At 38.4% G+C, this 18292-nt stretch overlaps 1 protein-coding gene across 5 annotated transcripts in view; it reads right to left on the bottom strand.

Moving 5' to 3' along the window:
• Positions 1–11391: 11391 nt before the first annotated feature.
• Positions 11392–18292, bottom strand: part of TP63 (tumor protein p63) — a 266584-nt gene continuing 259683 nt past the window's right edge. For all 5 annotated transcript variants that reach the window (XM_063704457.1, XM_004038198.5, XM_019024803.4 and 2 more), the window contains 2 exons: positions 17770–17863; positions 11392–14446 (listed from right to left, as the gene is read on the bottom strand). In XM_063704457.1, coding sequence (XP_063560527.1) covers positions 14150–14446; positions 17770–17863 — 391 coding nt within the window. In that variant the 3' untranslated portion in view covers positions 11392–14149. The remainder of the gene's footprint in view (positions 14447–17769; positions 17864–18292) is intronic.

Genomic DNA, 18292 nt, shown 5'->3' with positions numbered 1-18292 from the left:
AATTCACTTTTCTGTTTCTTAGCCCCTAGAGCCTGGTTTAATTGAAGGTGGTTTCAGTAGGATTAACTTTGCTCCAAAAAGTATGCTTTTGGTTATATTGGAGCAGCAAGACTATTTAATGTCTTTGAAGAACGTAGGTATTTGCTAACTTTGATGGGACTACCTCTCTAAGTGGGCCCACAGAAGTCATCTTCCCCTGTATCTTCTCTGTATCTTTGTGTTGAAAATCTAGAAACAGCAGTGTATGGGTGCAGTGGCACAAGCTAATGGCATCAGATGACCAAGGTAGGCACTCTTTCTAGAGACCCCAGTGGAATTCCCAAACACTAAGAGGTTTAGAGAAAAACAAACTGGCCTCTGTATTTTATAGGACCTGAACAGTGAAGGCAGGTTGCACTCTTCACCTAATATTCTAGGGAACAAATTTCACTCTCAGGATCCTCCTAGTGTGCTCTTGCTTGGCTGAAGCTAAACTGGAGCATGCTTTGTGTAAGAAAATTAAAGAAACATGTAGGAGTGTTATTACCATGGCATGCCAGGAAGAGTATTGCACAGGGTGTGAAGAAGAGACATGAGAAATCACTGGAGGTCAATCACTGACTTTGCGACCTTAGGAAAATAACTCAAATTATCTGAGTAACGGCATCCCCATCTGTAGAGAAAAGCAGTCACTATGAGTTCGCTGTGGTCAGCATTCTGCAACTTCATTCCTCTCTCATAGTATCCAGTGTTTCTGTGGACAATGAATGGTCCCTGTATCAGCTAGCCACAAAACAGAAAACTAGGAAACTCACAATTTGCTGTTCACCCCAAGGCATTGGAGCCTTCCTGCTTCTCCCACATGTCTTTGTGTAAAACCTGCAAGTTACTCCAGGGGTAATTGAGCAATTGTCTAAATATTATGAGGGGTGGCTAGCCGCACTAGCGAGTTTCAGATGTTTAGCTGAGTTGTAGAGTACCAAGAAAACAAGAGTTTTTCTAAAATTCTGTAAACTTTTCTGAGGCAAAAATCCCCAAAGTAGGTACAGTGGCCTGTCTTTCCTGACTTTTGGTCATATGTAAAGCTGTGACTCCCCATTCATGTTCCTAGCTTAGCGAAGAGGTCTGTTGACTTAACCGTCACATTGCCATGTCGTTATGGCTTTGCCCGTGATATTCATTCTACAAGATAGTCCAAATGCTTCTTCTCATCTGATATTTCTCCAGATTTCTCTGATCAAAAACATCTTTTCTTCCCCTGGGATTCTCTCGAGTAGTTCATACTGCAGTCTCACTTGGAAAGACTTTATACATGTTTGTTTATGCATCCTTACCTTCTCCCAAACTCTAAACCATGCTCACAGGAAGGGCGAGGGCTATAAGTCTTACCTCTGTCTTGCTCCAAAGAATAATTCATGGAGACTGGTACCACTAAAGATTATGGACTTCCAAGCTCAGTAGTATTGGCATATGTTTTAGTGAATCATTTTAGAAGGTACAGCACGATGCAAAGGGGAGAGCAAAGCTTTAAAGTAAAAAAAAAAAAAAAAAAAAGCATTTCAATCCTGCTGCTTCTACTTAATCTCCGCGTGGCCTTAGGTAATTTGTTTCAAATATTTGAATTTCTGTTTTTTCATCTGTGTGACAGTCAATTTTAGATGTCGACTTGAATGGGCCCAGATAGCTAGAAAAACATTTCTGATTGTGTCTGTGAGGATGTTTCTGGAAGAGATTAGCATTGGAAACAGTAGACTGAGTAAAGAAGATCATCTTCACCAATGTGGGTGGCATCCCTTGAGGGCCTGAAGAGAGCCAAAGGTGGAGGAGGGACAAATGTACCCCCTATTTGAGCGGCAACCTCCATCTTCTTGACTTTCAGACATCGGTATTCCCAGTTCCCTGCAAGGATGCACACAATCCACCAACACCCTCCTCCTCTCGCTTTGTTCTTGAGTCTTTGGACACAGACTGAATTACACTGCCTGCTTTCAAGGTCCTCCAGCCTGCAAACAGCAGATCATGTGACTCCTCATCCTCCATCATCACACAAGCCAGTTCTCATTATATATATATAACCTATTGGTTCTGTTTCTTTGGAGAAGCCTAATACAATCTATAACATGGCAATTCCATCACTTAGCTTGACTGTATGAAGGCAGAGAAACTGGATAAAAAAAAAAAACCTTAATGTGGCAATTGTTATGTTTAAGATTATTATTCTGGCCAGGCACGGTGGCTCACGACAGTAATCCCAGCACTTTGGGAGGCTGAGGCGGGCGGATCTTGAGGTCAGAAGATCGAGACCATCCTGGCTAACACAGTGAAACCCCGTCTCTACTAAAAATACAAAAAATTAGCCAGGCATGGTGGTGGGCGCCTGTAGTTCCAGCTACTTGGGAGGCTGAGGCAGGAGAATGGCGTGAACCCGGGAGGCGGAGGTTGCAGTGAGCCAAGACCATGCCACTGCACTCCAGCCTGGGTGACAGAGTGAGACTCCATCTCAAAAAAAAAAAAAAAAAATATATATATATATATATGTATATTATTATTCCAATTCTATGAAATTTACTTATCTGTTCTATAGAAAGCAAAATGATAACAGATTGGAGGAAATACTCTAAACTTATGGTGGAGATTAATTCTGGCCCCAGGTAATGCAGGGAAGTAACAGAGAAAGATGTGTATACCTATAGGTGGGCGATAAAGGGGATATTTACTTTGTTAAGTTTGACTTATATGAAAAGCACAGAGATACATAGATTTGTGGTAAATATGAAAAAATGTTAATCATAATTTATGGGCAGTAGGTATATGGACATGTATCAATTATTTTTTAAACTTTTCTATATTTTTAAAAGTATAAATTCTATGTATACTAGAAAATTTCCATTTCACATCATAGAGCTTAGGGTGTGGTTTGTTGACCACAAAATCCTCTTTCTTCAGTAGAAAGCATGTCACTAGTAAATCAAGGGACAATCAAGGAGAAGCTAGAGTAGGTTTTAATAGAGCTTTAGACTCTCAAGTGAAAGTAGTAAAACCTTTTGAGATCTCTAATATCCCAAGGGGTTATTTCCTAGCTAAGAATTAGGAGTTAGCCCATCTGCAAAGCTCTGTCCCTTCTAGACAGGAGCTGAACCACAGCTGATGCCAGATCTAGTGTGACTGAAAGAAAACCTTCAAAAATATATATATATATATATGTATGTGAAAATAAATTTTGAAAATACCTATCTAGTATCTGTTTACCTTTCTACTTCCTTCCACTGAAAGCTATTCAGAAAAAGCAAAACATACTACCTGTTTTTCCTGTTTGCAAAGTATTTATCAGCATTTAAAATAATAATCCATCGAACCTTCATTAAACACCCATTATGTCTTAAGCACTTTATTTAGGGGTTGGACTAGAAACTGTGCAGGATCAACTTTCAAGAGATAGATGACCACAAAACAGAAAACACGAAGCAGATTGTGGTGACATCCATAGAGGCAGGGGTTATATTCAAACTACTTAACAACCCACAGAGAATGGGCACAGACCACTCAAAATGTACACATTTACCAATCAGAACAGGTAGCTTGCCTTAAAAGATACACTTTTAGGGGGTTTGAAGAAAGAATGAGCATTCTTGTATCAAGGAGAACCTGGGATTTTCAAAAGGCATTTTTGAAAGACAGGTGGTATAATTGGCCATAGCTGAGGGTTTTATATAGGTATATATTATATAGTGGTGTGTGTGTGTGCATATATATATAGATATAGATATAGATACAGATATAGATATAGATACTCTTTTCCTTTTCCTATTTCCTATCCCCTGGAGGATAGGGGAGGGATTGCTTATGTTCTGCCCCCACAACAATTAAAATGCTTTTTTAACATTCAGAAATAGAAAAAAGAGAAAAAAAGACGATCAAACTGAGAAGCCAAGTTCGTTCATATCCATCATGAAAACAGAAACACATCTAAGTCCTACAAAGTCTTTCCAGTGGTAGATAATCAAGGAAGCTTTGTTGTGGAAGTAATGTTTGAGGTAATTTTTGAAAGACAAGAAGAGGTAGACTGAGATGGGTGAGAGTAGGGTCGAAGCATTCTGTTGAAGAGAACAGCATAGAAAATGCACAGATACCTGAAAATTCAAGAACTGATTTGTTGAATTCTACAAATAGTTATGGAGTGAAGGCTACAGTAGGCTTCATCAATTAACAACGCAAGGAAACCTGCCTTGTGAAGATTACATTCTAGCTGGGAATGTTGAGTAAACAGAATTGGTTGGAGCATCAGATAATATTAGACTTAAAGGGCAAATTAGTGACAAAGTTAGATAGGCTTTATCCTGCTGACAATGGCCAGTGATAGAAGGGTTATGTTTTCAATAAGGGGCTTGAGGGGCCTAGGTTAGTTGGATGCAATCTAGGGCTGACAGATTTTGGAACGCATACTCTGTCTCCAACCAGGGAAAGTCCACAGAATTCTTTTCTTTGAGGTGTGTGTGTGCAGCCTAAGAGAGTGACCCACTGAGAACTTATTTTCTGATTGGAGACAACAGTACCACGGAAAAAAAGAGCCAAACTAGAATAGAAAGACTTGCTGATTCTACCACTGACTATAATAGCTTTGTGAACTTAGACATGCCTGTAACTTCTCAGAGGCTCAGCTTCCTCCACCCTTTGTACTGACAATGTTTGCTCTGTCTATTCCACAGTGTTGAGGAAATAAACAAGATAATTTATATGAAATGTTTTAGGAAACAGTGAATCAGTATATATTAAGAATATAAAGATTTTATATTTATTTATACAATCCATCTAGATCATCAGACCTATTGACAGATATTCTTTAGCTATGTTTTACTTGATTGTATTTTTTTAAACATATAAACTAGAAAATTGCCACTTCTTTTCCCCTACGTTGGCGTCATCTCTTCTGTTTCCTGAGAGATTAAAAGAGGGTGTCCCAGCTGAAAGTCATGCTATGAAGGAAGATTGTCATGGAAAATACCTATAGCTGTTGCACAAATCTTTGCTTTTATCCCAGCAATTCCTATTAGCACCTTTCACAGCTCTTACCTAAATGTTATTAATTCTTAAGGCCTCTTAATTTTAGCTAAGTAATGTCAGTATGTAATGAAAATCCCATTTTCTTCCTTAAATGGTGGCCTACCTCATGGTGAAATGTACATTTCTAGAACACTGAAGCTAGTAGAGGACTTTGAGATCTTTTACTCCAGCCTCTTTCCTCTTAGAGATGGGAAAACCAAGACCCATAGTGTGAATTCCAGAGTTCTTTAGGCCAGGGGTGTTTGTGGTAAAAACCAGCATGGGGATGAAAAAGAGTAAAGCAAACAGAGTGAGAGAAGGAGTCACTCGTAAGCAGCACTCAAAAGTATTCATTGACAAGTTCCATTGAGAAATAGCAACAGCAATAACAAGGGCATCACTGTGGTATGGAAGAGAGACTTCTTCTAAGTAGAGGTGGAGTTAGGTTGTACTACAAATGAGAAAGGGAAGTCTGGATCACCTGGTTCTTCTTTGCCTTGCTGTGAGAATCTGTATAGTTCCTTTTCCTGCCTGGGCCTCAGTTTTCCACTCCAGAAAATGAAGAGTTTAAACTAGATGGCTCTCTTAAGTTCCTTCTAGGTCTAAACTTCTGTGATTCATAGAACTGTGTATTTTTCAACTTTGAATTTCCCACAGTGCCTTGCACATATGAGAGTCTGTCAAAGGCAGCTGAGTAACCCCTGGGACAGGAAGCACAAGGAGATCCCTCACCAAAGCCCATGTGTAGCCTCCACGCAGACCTTTGCTGAGCTCCACCTGCTCCATCAGATTCTTTCATTTTCCCAATGTTTACCACCTCTAGTCTCCTCACTGAATGCATCCAACCCATTCAACATGAGGAGGAAAGACTGGTATTACACAAGAATAGCATGGAAATAATTGGAGTGGAGTTCATTAAAAAAAAAAAAATTAGTCTTTCAGCCAAGAGACAGGGAAGCACTTTTCCTCAGGGAAGGAAAGAATGCATTACAATCATGGGAGAGAGGCAGACATTCACTTCTCCTGATACTCTACCAAGGGAGGTCAAAGTGTTACAGAGGCTGTGATGATGAGCAATGACTGTGGTATTGTACCCCAGGACAAGAAATAATGAGGCTAAGGAGATGAAAGATGGAGGAGAGAGCCAGCCAAACTATGTTCTTATGAATAGGATATTATACCAGGGAAGAAGAAGGGCTGTATCTGAGAAGACAGAACTCTATTGATTGCCAAATGCTAACTGAACACTGGCCAGCCACTGGACAGTATTACGCCTTCTGCTGAGCCTTTGGTGAGACTAGGCTTAGCCATGGCTTCCTGTCTTACATGTGACTCTTGAAAGAATCGTGGGCCTTAAAGTGGGGATTGGTAAGAATAAGTGGCAGGTAACCACCTCCAAGGCATGGTTAGAAACTCCTGGCAAAATGCATATAACTGTGGTATCTCATGCACCATCAAGGAAATTACCACCTAGCTAGGAACAACAGGTTTGAGTAGAGAAGGTAAAAAAGAAAATGTGAATGTCTTCAGCAGAAAGGGAAAAGAAAGACAGGCATGGAAATGGAATATTCCAAAGACAACTTTCGTATCATTTTGCTGAGAGTTTGTGCTGCTTATAAGCCAATTACTTAGGGTGACAGTGGGACCCCAAGAAAGCAAAAGATAAGGAAAAGGGATATTGAGATGTTCCTATCCCCAAGCAGTAAAAACAAAAATTGTATATATGCATATATATATTTATATATATATATATATTTTTAATATTATATATATATATTTACTTCTCAGTGTCCTGAAAGCCATGTTGAACACCAGGTGGTGTTAGGCAAATATTTCCTAGGGCTTCTTCTGCGTGGGCAAGGTTCACAAAAGTGTTCTAGTTCTTAGAATATTATTTCACGACTGCCATTGGATATTTACGGATGTCAGCATTTGTTCTGAGATACCAAATGTGCTGGTACCTGGATGCCACGTAATTCCAGAATTCTTTAGAACGAACTTTCTAAACATTTCCAAAATGCATTTGGCAAGAGGCCCCATGAAATGACACAGCAGAATTTTCTCTATTCATTTCACAGTCCAGAATCTGACAATGGGATTGATCTTTTTGTTCTTTCTCCTTTCATTCTCTTTTAAAATTCCACCATTTCTGTACTTTAGGGATCGCGAGTGCTTTCAAGTGCTTTCTCTAACATTTAATCATTAGTGAGACAAAATCGTATTAGGGAGGTACTGATAAGTTGGAGAAATATTGAAGACCGCTGATGCAAGCTTAGCTAAAATACGGAAGAGCAGGCTGGACGCAGTAGCTCATACCTGTAATCCCAGCATTTTGGGAGGCAGAGGCAGGAGGATTGCTTGAGGCCAGGAGTTCCAGACTAGCCTGGGCCACATAGCGAGACCCCATCTCTATGAAAACTAAAATAAATTAGCGGTTTTCGTGGCACACACCTGTAGTCTCAGCTACTAAAGAGGCTGAGGCAGGAGGATTGCTTGAGCCCAGGTGTTCGAGGCTGCAGCGAGCTATGATTGTGCCACTGCATTGCAGAGTAATCCACTTACTTGTAGAAGGTAGTCCTAGAATTTCGGAATATTGAACCATATTCAAAGTCACCATAATTTCTTTCACAGAAAAATAATAGCGTTTCCAATTATAGAGCAAATGTCAGAGGAGTTAAAGCACTCATAGGATTCGTTATTTTCTGCCTGGTGTTTCTGATGTCAAGCTCTCTCTGCGAAAAATTTTTGTTCCTTGTCCTGTGTCAGACTTTTACTTGAATTGCAAAACGTTGGTCCTCCAGTGTGCTAGGCCTAGAATTCTAATCAGAATCACAAAAGGGAAGTTCACCTGCCAGTACTTGCCACCCACCTGGCACATAGACAGAGTCAGGATTAGTGTAAGGAGTTACAAATCTCATAAATTTCAAGGACACACCCAACATGACTCTAAAACCACAAAGTTAAATTAGTGAACTACTCTTATCTGAGAAAAATATATATGGTTAGTGCTCTATGAAAAAACCTTTCTAAAGAAGGAACAAGATTCCCGACACTTTTAGGTCTGCATTTAATGAAGATTAGAGCTTTGAGACTGCTGAATTTTTTCTGAAAACTCTAACCCCATTTCTATATTGGAAGAGTTGTTTCATGCCATCCTTCAGCTTTCTTCCAAAAGATATTACTGAAATACTGACAAGTTAGGGGTTCAGACCTCTCATTTGGCAGATGTTGAAACTGAAATGCAGAAGATTAAGCATCTGGCCCGAGTCACCAGACTCCTCTCAGTCAAGTGTTCCTTTCACTCTGGATCTTCATATTTCCGTGAAATCTACACATCTGCATAACTTTTTTTGGAATGAGTCTGAAGCACCAGGGGAAAAGGCATCGTGTAAATCAAATTTGGAAGAATGATAATGGACACCAAAGTTTTTATGGGAACAAAGAGGAAGCTAGGAAATCCATACTCAAGGCTGAAAGTGTCCTATGTTCTAGTTTACCTAGTAAGACAACTGTAGTATATGAAAGAGAAAGAATGGCAAAACGGGTAATAACCACTGCCTTCTGCCAGTCTGTGGATGCCCGGACTCAAGATTAAAGTTATCTTTCCTGGATCTAGGAAGGTTCCAATGTCTACCCACCTACGTGCAGGCCTTTATTCCATACTTTTATTTTGCTACTAGGAATACAAAATAAATCAGTGTACCAAGGAAAGTCCTTGGGCTACCTTCTTAGATAATTCAGAAACTGCACCCAAAAGCAGAAATATGTTCTTGGAATCTCAGAGATTCTATGCAGATTTTAGATAATTCAAGAGTATTTAATGAACATTAGGTTTTTGGCATTCTATAACAATATTAGATGTTATTCTAATAATTCTCAGTGCAGTAGTCATTATCCATATCTTCTGCGTCTAATTAATGCTTTATATTTTTATTTTAGTAATTTTATAAATAACAGAATATATGGTGAAGAATAATTTTATAAGAAATTTTAATATAAACATAGTAAATCTAAAATTTTGTTAATGATTTCAGTGGCACATGTACATGAAATAGAAAATATCTTCTGAATGCAATTAACTGCTCATGAACCATCATGAAATTTGGGACATAGCTACCTTGTAAGTATTGATTTCAAATGCACCTCTGATAAGTTCTAACATCATTACTTCTGATTGCTTATCTTGTATTTACATCATCAACATAAAACACTTGAACTATTTTTTTTTTGAATCCTTCATGGCTCATGCCTTTGTTGAAGAGAGGATGACTATGTTCCTCACTCCAAAACCGCAAAATAGTTTCTAAACACCAATTAGAATGATTAATCCAATGAGTTAAGTTTCTACCTCATTTTCTTCCGATTACCTTTGATACACACCAGCCTTTATTTGTCCACTTGTGAAGTATATTGGTAAATTTTGGTGCGCAAGAATCATTAGAACTAAAATAATACTATCGCATGTCCTTTTAGAAAATCGGATGGTCAGATTATTGTTGTAACCTTAAATGGTAAAATTCTTCCTATTGAAGAACTATCTAGATTAAAGTAAGCATATACCCTTTTTATCTTTAAAACTTTATTCCTTGGCCATTGAGCCTTGTGCTTGCTCATCTAGGATATCATTACATGAAAACTCAGTTTAAAATTTAACTTACACGAGCCATTTCACCATCACCAGAGTCTAGAGTGCCATTGTGTTTTGTATTCAAATTCTGATGTAACAATTTTCTCTATCAGTTTTAATATCTTTACCATTATGGGGAGAAAATGAAAAATCCTAACTACAAAGATATTGTCTCCTATTCTATACTTTGTTGAAAACTGATGCAATACTAATGAGCAACCCAGTAAAAAACCAAAAAACCTGGATAATTACACAATGGTAAATAGTAAATTCATTTCATCATCCTAACAGGCTTCTTATTACATCATCTTTCTAGCCAATTGCCCAACAGAACTACAATGAAAGCCATTTACATAATTTTAAATTTTGTAGTAAGCATATAAAGGAATGGGTAAAATTAATTCCAGTATATTTAACCCAAAATATTTATTTTCAACGTCTAAACAATTATCAAGGAGTTATTTTATATTTTTGAGTCCCTGAAGTCTAATGTGTATTTTGCATATACACCACATCTCAGTTTTGACTAGCTCCATCCTTGTGCTCAACAATTACATGTAGCTAGTGACTACCATATTGGACAGCACAGTTTTGGGCAATCCCACCATACTTCTTGGTTTTTATTCTTTTTTTACTCATTAGAATTGATGGATAAAAATAAAGCAATTTCTAGAATGGCTAAAATAAAGTCTCAAGACATGAAAAAGAAAATCGCCGAATTTCCATAGTGCATTTTGTATTTGTAAAAGGGGTTAACAGACCCAATAATTCTAAGCAAATGCATTTTTTTAGAAGTAGGTTTTTTACTCCAGAAGACAGCTAAGAGTAAATAAAAGTCATGAACTACCAATCCATACAAATAGAACTACCGAAAAAATAAAAATTAAAATTGAAAGAGCCAAAATGACAGATCAATTATTAATCATTTTTATAGCTCTTTTATATTCCTCATGCTAGCATCATTGAATTAACTGTTTCATTTCTGGCACTCTATCACCTAGACTGCAAGGACTAAGAATTGAATCTTTTGGCTGCACCTGCTTGCCTATATGAACATATCTTTATAATGTGATTATATCTATAAATAGAAAAACAAATTGATATCTTTACTATATATTTTTGTTATTCTGAAAAGTTTATTTTATAAGTCTAAGGCATTATATTGTATTCATGCCATCCAATGTTATCCCATAAAGTAACATACATTCTTATTTAATAAAAATAATTCACCCATTTTGATAGAGATAGTATTGGCTGAATCAATGTACATAATTGAAGGGTGATATTTAACAATGAGTTTAAAGGGAACATGGCCCAGTCAGGGCCCACCATCTGCAGCGTGCTCCCACATACCACCAGCTTATTTGCTTTCCACTCCCACAGTACTGATGAGGTCACTGCTGAGTATCATCGGAAGGTCACTAAGTTAGACATTACGAATATTTGAAGTCTAGTCCCTGTTCTAAAGCAAACTCTTTCTGACCTCAATCAAATAAGGTATTTATTAAAACTTTGAATGTCTCATTCACCAAAGGAAAATGCCATTCTGGTCTTTCCTATTTTGTAGGTTGGCTAAAATGAGAAAAGAATGATTATTTGTTCTCAGATGAGAAACGTCAACATCTGAACCTCTCCAATGTTTCTCTCGGTATCTCTTCTTCCTCGATAATATAAACAAGGCCAAAGGATGGAAGAATGGACAAATAGGCAAACAGACACAGATAGACACACACACAATTTCTTAATTAGTTTTTTAATTTTTAATTAATTTTTTTTAATTTTATTGCATGTCCTGGCAAACAAAAAGAGACTGTAGATTGGCTTCTGGCTCCCCAAAAGCCCATAACAGAAAGTACCAGAAGACAAGCAACTGAAGCTTAAAAAATGTATCACATGTATAATACCTTTTGAAAACATTAATAAAGCATATAAAACTTTTAACATTTGCTTAATTTTGTACAATTATAAAAATAATAGAAAAAAATATCCCTTTAACATTCAATATCCCACATACTGTATTTTAGCGGACTACCAAGAAAAAAAAAAAGGTAAAAGGATTTAATGAAAACTCTGCTTTCCATTTCTGTTTATAAACGTCTCCAAACAAAAACTTTTCAATTCTTCAGCTAACTGCATTGAGCCAAGGCCGCGAGAACTCCATTAAGCCCACTTCTAGTGGTTTCTGTGCTTAATATCCTTTTACCCCTTACCCTGGCTACTCATACACTCAAGGAGAGTAGGCTGCCATGAGGAGGTAAGCCAGTAAGAATGCCTCGCTTTGGCTAGTGCCAAATCCATGAGACACAGTACAGGAATTTCCAAGGCCCTAGTGTTACCTGAATAGTACTGAAACAGCTCGGAAGTCCTAGGTTTATTCAAACCCTCAGCAAAGTAAGGGAAGCAGTTTGTCTTCTTACTAGGACCAAGGAACAGCTTTCATTCTTCCCCTTAATGGGTTTGCAAAGCTGCATGCTTGTTCCAGAAGTTAACAGTGCTTATTACCACTTAAGTACAACAAAACTTTGAAATCAAGGACTCATTCTCTTTAACATACAAAATTTTAAAAAAAATAATAAAAAAAAACTTTCCCTTCCCTTCCCTCTTAAAATTGTAGCATTATTTCTTATTTGATGTGGTATTCTTACTAAATGGTATTTTCATGAAAATATAAAAACAATAAAAAAAGGTTTCAAGTGTGGTTCTGGAAATCCCACTATCCCAAGAAGAAAAAAAAAATAATCAAAATACAAAGTATGCAATTTCACACAAAATATATACACACTTTTCAGAGGCAACCCATACATTACCTTTTAGAGCCACGCTGGCCCTTTTGCACTTTAAAATTAAAATGGAAGCTTATGTGCAATGACAGCCCTTGACCAGAATGCATGGGAAGATTTCAGAGCTCATTTGCATGCATGCAAAAAATGTGTTAGATTTCTGAAAGATCTATCTGAAATATTGTCATTAACATGTTTTCCCAAAGTTTCAAGGGAACTCTTCGTTTAAGTGGTTTAAGCAACAGCAGCCATGAAAGACTTATCTCTTGCTCTGTGGGGACCTTTCATGTCTATGGGTAGTCCCTAAGGGAGATGGACGGGAAACTGGGTTCTCACAGTTATTTCCAACAAACTGAAACTCTTACCAGTTAAAAAAGAAAATGATACAGTGATGCAATTTATGCCACAGGAAACCCAATCTTATAATTTTATATTTTTCAAATCACCACTCCTATTGTAAACCTTAGAGAGAGAAAGGTAAACAAGCCTCTACATGCAGAGTTTTATAGAATAGGAGGGTCTTTAAAAGAAACATTTACCAAACAATATTATCTATGCTTCAAAAGATTTTTACAAAGTTGAATTTATGGTTCATTGAGATATCTTACTGTTTAGTACAGACTCAACATTTCTGAATGATTCCTATTTACCCTGAATATTAATAGACAGTAAAACTTCACTGTTAGAACTAGACAGATGGCATTCATTCCAATCAAATCAATAAGAATTCTTACAACAGTAGAAAATGTGCATTTGAGTTAGTCAATCTAGTAGTGAAATTTAGTTTTAATACCTCTGTAATGGCAGCAAATGTTTTCCCAATCAATATTGTAAGATAAGGTATCTGGTATTAAATTTAAGGGGGTTACTGATATGCTCAAATACATGACGTCGGGTGTTTTTGAACTGGCTGCTATGGGCCTTTTAAGAATTTTCCTCATTCCCAACCAAAAACTAAAGAGGACGTTTGGACATGAACTTTTTCTTATAACTGGATTAAATCACCCCAACGTGAACCATCATCACTAGAAGAAATGTCAGTAATATAAAATATACCAACACTGAGAAAAGAATACATATCTACAGTCCTACCTACATAATAAGCAATGGAAATGGATCTACTCAAAGGTTTGATGTGGCATGTATTTAGAATCCAAAGAACTGAAAGAATCTGTACATCATTGTCACTCACATGTAACATTAAGCTCTAGATACCTATCACCATACATGATACCCCTTAAAGGAAGGAGTATAGACAAGCCATCCAAAATAAGTAAATTAAAAAATGGTCGATAAGTGCAACTCAATTTTCTTTCATTTAAATTACATTTTAAACAATATTCAATGCCCCCCACCCAAAAATCTATACTGTATATTTATACATTTATATATATAGTCTTAGACTATAAGGGTGAACATGCTTTATAAAAGTCAATGAGAAATCTCTGCAGCTTAAGGAGACACCCAACTCTTTTTTGCTCACTTCTACCTAGCCATGGCAGCTACAGTTCTGCAAGCTATAGTTTTGAAGGCTTAAAGCCAGAATCAGAATTAGATGCCAGGTCAGATGTTAGGTAAGAGGTAGCCTCTTACTTCTCCTTCCCCTAAGAAATCAGACAAGAGGAAGGGGAGGAGCTAGGGAGAAGGCTTTGAAGATTAAGCAGGAGTGCTTTTAGGGGGCTGGCAGTTAGGAGAGGGATAGGAAGAGCTCACATGGTGAGGCTCACTCCCCCTCCTCTTTGATGCGCTGTTGCTTATTGCGACGAGCATCCATGTCAAAGTTGAAGTCATTCCACTCATCTCGGGGTGGGAAAGAGATGGTCTGGCGGAGGGTGAATCGCACAGCATCAATAACACGCTCACCCCGGGTCTCACTGGAGCCCACACTGACTGTAGAGGCACTGCTTGGGGTCCGCAGGAGATGAGAGGGGGAGGAGAATTCGTGGAGCTGCCGGTGGTCCAGGATGCCCTTCCAGATCGCATGTCGAAATTGCTCAGGGATTTTCAGACTTGCCAGATCCTGTGCAACAGGGGAAGGTGTCATGGAGAATGAAAACAAGGAGAAAAACTGACATTTAGTCCACAGCATCCTATCATTCCCTGATGCTCTGGTTTAATTGATCTGAATCTATTGATCCACAAATTAGAAAATAAAATCAGTTCTCTGAGTCTTCAACTCTATGTAACTAAGCACAAAGGCACAGCCTTGAGGTGTCATTCCTGCCCGTGTAGAACACTTCACTTAGTCTCTACTGGCCTCAGTTTCTTCATTGGTAAAATTGGGATAATAGCTAGATGAGAGGGCAAAAATCCCAAATAGAAACATGAGGTACCTACTTATGCTTGAATTTACCTGGCTAGTCACTAGAAGAAATGTATTAATGGAATGTCACCACCACTTGGTTGAGGAGATGAGAAGAAAAGATTGAGTACTTTCTATGTGCCAGGCACTGAATTATTTTATATTCATGATATCATTTAATCCTCAGATTAGTGGTAAACATTATTAGACCTGTTTTATAGATAGAATAACTGAAGGCCAGAGAGGCTGACAAGTTTAAAGTCACATAACTAAGTGAAAAAATTAGGGACTTAGGGCATCCTCAGAACCTGAAACGGCACTTTTATCTAAAAGGTCTCTTGGTGTTTGAATAAAGCAAGGTATCAAAATGCAGAGCAACTGTGTCTATGTTCTGTGAATGGGCGCAGAAGGCATTGCAAATAGGGTCAACCTTAACTGACTGTGGTGATATCGCTTACATTTATCTGCGTTAGCTCTTCTTTAGATTGTTTCATCGATAGCTCATATTTTCACAGGGCAGAATGGTAGGTAAACAGCACATTGTGCTTGGAGTGACAAAACCGTGGCAGAGGTTTTGATGGTCACTGGCTGGCTATAGAACTTCAGCAAGTCACTTATTCTCTACCAGCCTCCGTTTCTTCTTTGGTAAAATGAGATACAATTGCTTTATAGGGCAAAAGATGCTATAGACTCATAGGTAAATACAGCTATGAAAGTATTTTATAAATTACAACACACTCTATAAATATTAACCATTTGTATTATTATTATGTTGTATTGTTACCTCATTTTTGCATGTTATGGGGATACTAATGAAATTCCCCAAATTTAGGTCACATTCCTTTTCCAGGAAGTGATGATGCCCAATAACTTAGACTGGCTCTAAGATAAAAGCTGAGAAAAGGGTGTCTCTTTCTAGAAATACGCAGGAAGAAGCTGAGGTGAGGAGGAGAAAATTGCACAGCTTCCCGACATTTCTCAATTTGGAAGTTTGTAGTTTGGTGTCATATTTTCCTATGGTGTGAATATTCAGGCCATTAGAGGTATTCCTAATCTCTTACTGTAGCAGAAGAATATCTTATAAAGAAGGTAATCCACAAATAAATAAGCATAGCTTTTTTTATTATTTTTTGAGACGGAGTCTTGCACTTTCACCCAGGCTGGAGTGCAGAAGCGTGATCTCGGCTCACTGCAAACTCCGCCTCCCAAGTTCACGCCATTTTCCTGCCTCGGCCTCCTGAGTAGCTGGGACTACAGAGGTGCACCACCACATCTGGCTAATTTTTTGTATTTTTAGTAGAGACAGGGTTTCACCGTGTTAGCCAGGATGGTCTTGGTCTCCTGACCTCGTGATCCACCTGCCTCGGCCTCCCAAAGTGCTGGGATTACAGGTGTGAGCCACCACGCCCGGCCTAAATAAGCATAGCTTTTTATGTTTCTTGGATTCTTTATACTTTTGAGGCTCTCAGTAAATGCAAAGCTCTTTGTAAATTAGACTCTGTTAATTGTCATGATGCCCTGGATGGATTTTAACTAATGACTGACAGGTGAGAAAGCTGTGGCCCACAGACTGGCATAGGACTTAGTCAACATCAGCAGAAATGAACTTATAGAGGGTATCTGCAGATCCTAATGATCAAGGGAACATCCTGACATATTCCCCAGTGGAAATAAGTGAGCAAGTGGAAAGTATAACTTTAAAAATATAAGGGAGAGAAAGATTCTCTGTTCCAAAATGTAGGAATCTACTACAGGAGGCTCTCTCAAATACAGGGCAACTCTGTTCTCTTCAGTAGATGGAAGTGACTGTAAAGTTATCAGAATAATACTGGAACTTACTCTTGAAGCTTTCCCTGCAGTTTTCACTTATAACTTATTCTATCAGGGAGCAGCAGCCAGGAGTGATTTATGGGGTGAAGAGGGGTGGGCATAGGGGCAGTACACTATGTACACGTCACCTCATGGTGGGGGCATTCTCATGCTGCAGGGGCATCTCTAGCATCGGTGCTCAAGGAGGGGGAAAAAAGAGTCCCCAACAATAGAAGTAGCAGCAGAGGCAGAGACTGTCTTCTTCCCGCAGTCCAAAGTACCCTCTGGAAGCTAGAAGAGAGGCTAGTGAACCCCAAAGAGAGCAGCACGAAGAGCGCGGCCTAAGAGACAAATCAGATTGCCATAAACCAGAGCAACACTAGCTCCCGTGTGAGCAGGAGTTCAAAAAGTGGAGTAGGAAGCAAGAAAAAGTCCCCTCTCACCCAGCTTGTTTCAAAGACAAATCAAAGGATATGAAAGCCAGAAAGGAGTAATTTGAACCCAATATTTTATTAACTGAGGCCCAGAGAGGCAAAGTGATAACCCCAAGTTCTCATTGCTACTAAAAAGGGTGATTGGGATTTGACCCCATGGCCATTGATAATGCCCAATGATTAGAAATGGCTGGGCTCTATTAGGATAAAACTGAAAATTAATAAAGGAACATATAGTTTTAATTGAGAGGAACGGCTGAATCTCCCTTAAGGTACTAATTTAAAGAAAGGCAGAAAAGGCCAGTTAATAAAGTTAAAGACTGTAAGCTTACACGTTTGTGTTCTATTCCTAGTTTTGTCTTAAACAGTCATGGCAAATGACTATCGTGTCATCTCTCCATGTTTTTAAGAGAATAGCACCACCGGTGTCCTGCTATCCTTTCTGGGAACTTACACAGATTAATGAGAACACTCAAAAAGTTGTATTAATTCTTTAGAAATTATGAATTTTTTGATTGCGGGAATAGCTCCTCTTTCCCACCTTGAGAATAGTGTAAGTGCGATAGACAACTGTTGACTGATCAGACAAGCTAAGGAAGATTGATTGCTAAGCTTCTAATATGTATAGGTTGAGGCCTGGGAATCTTTCTAACATAGTTATGGGTTCCATCAAAATGGATAATTGGGGGCATGACAAAAACAAGTTTTTAAACTATCAGGGATTGAACTACAAGGCGGTTGTCATCAGAGGAAAGAAATGAAGAAATAAAATTTGAGAAAAGTCTAACAGTTACTTACATCCATGGAGTAATGCTCAATCTGATAGATGGTGGTCAGCCCCTGGGTCGTGAAATAGTCCAGACATGATGAACAGCCCAACCTCGCTAAGAAACTGCAGAGGGAGGAGGGAAGAGGAAGGAGGAAACAGAAAAAGAAAGTTCACCCCAACTGCATTGGCAAGATAAGGGAAAACCCAATATATTTTGCCCTTGGATGCCCCACATCAGAGATGAGGAGTGGGTAATATATATGTGGGCCTTAAGTCTGAGGTCTGGAGATTATTGGTGACATTAAGTTTAGGTCTACAGAAATTAAAATCAACTATAAGGATTCCTGCAGATCAGTGATTATCATATGGTGATCTGTGGAATTCTAGGGTTCTGTGTAAGTGTCCTAGAAACCATTGCAAAGGGTGAAAGGGGAGTCCAGTGTTCAGGTTCCTAGCTTTCTTGCTGCTTGGCTCTGCACTTCAAAAAGAACATCTCTACTTTATTTGTTTTGTATCTGGGCTTTGTGAGAATGGCTCATGTGGTTAAGAAAA

This window comes from Gorilla gorilla, chromosome 2 (assembly GCF_029281585.2).
Source record: "Gorilla gorilla gorilla isolate KB3781 chromosome 2, NHGRI_mGorGor1-v2.1_pri, whole genome shotgun sequence".
NCBI classification, from domain to species: Eukaryota; Metazoa; Chordata; class Mammalia; order Primates; family Hominidae; genus Gorilla; species Gorilla gorilla.
The sequence above is the reverse complement of the archived record's forward strand: the minus strand, read 5'-3'. Positions and strand labels throughout refer to the sequence as shown.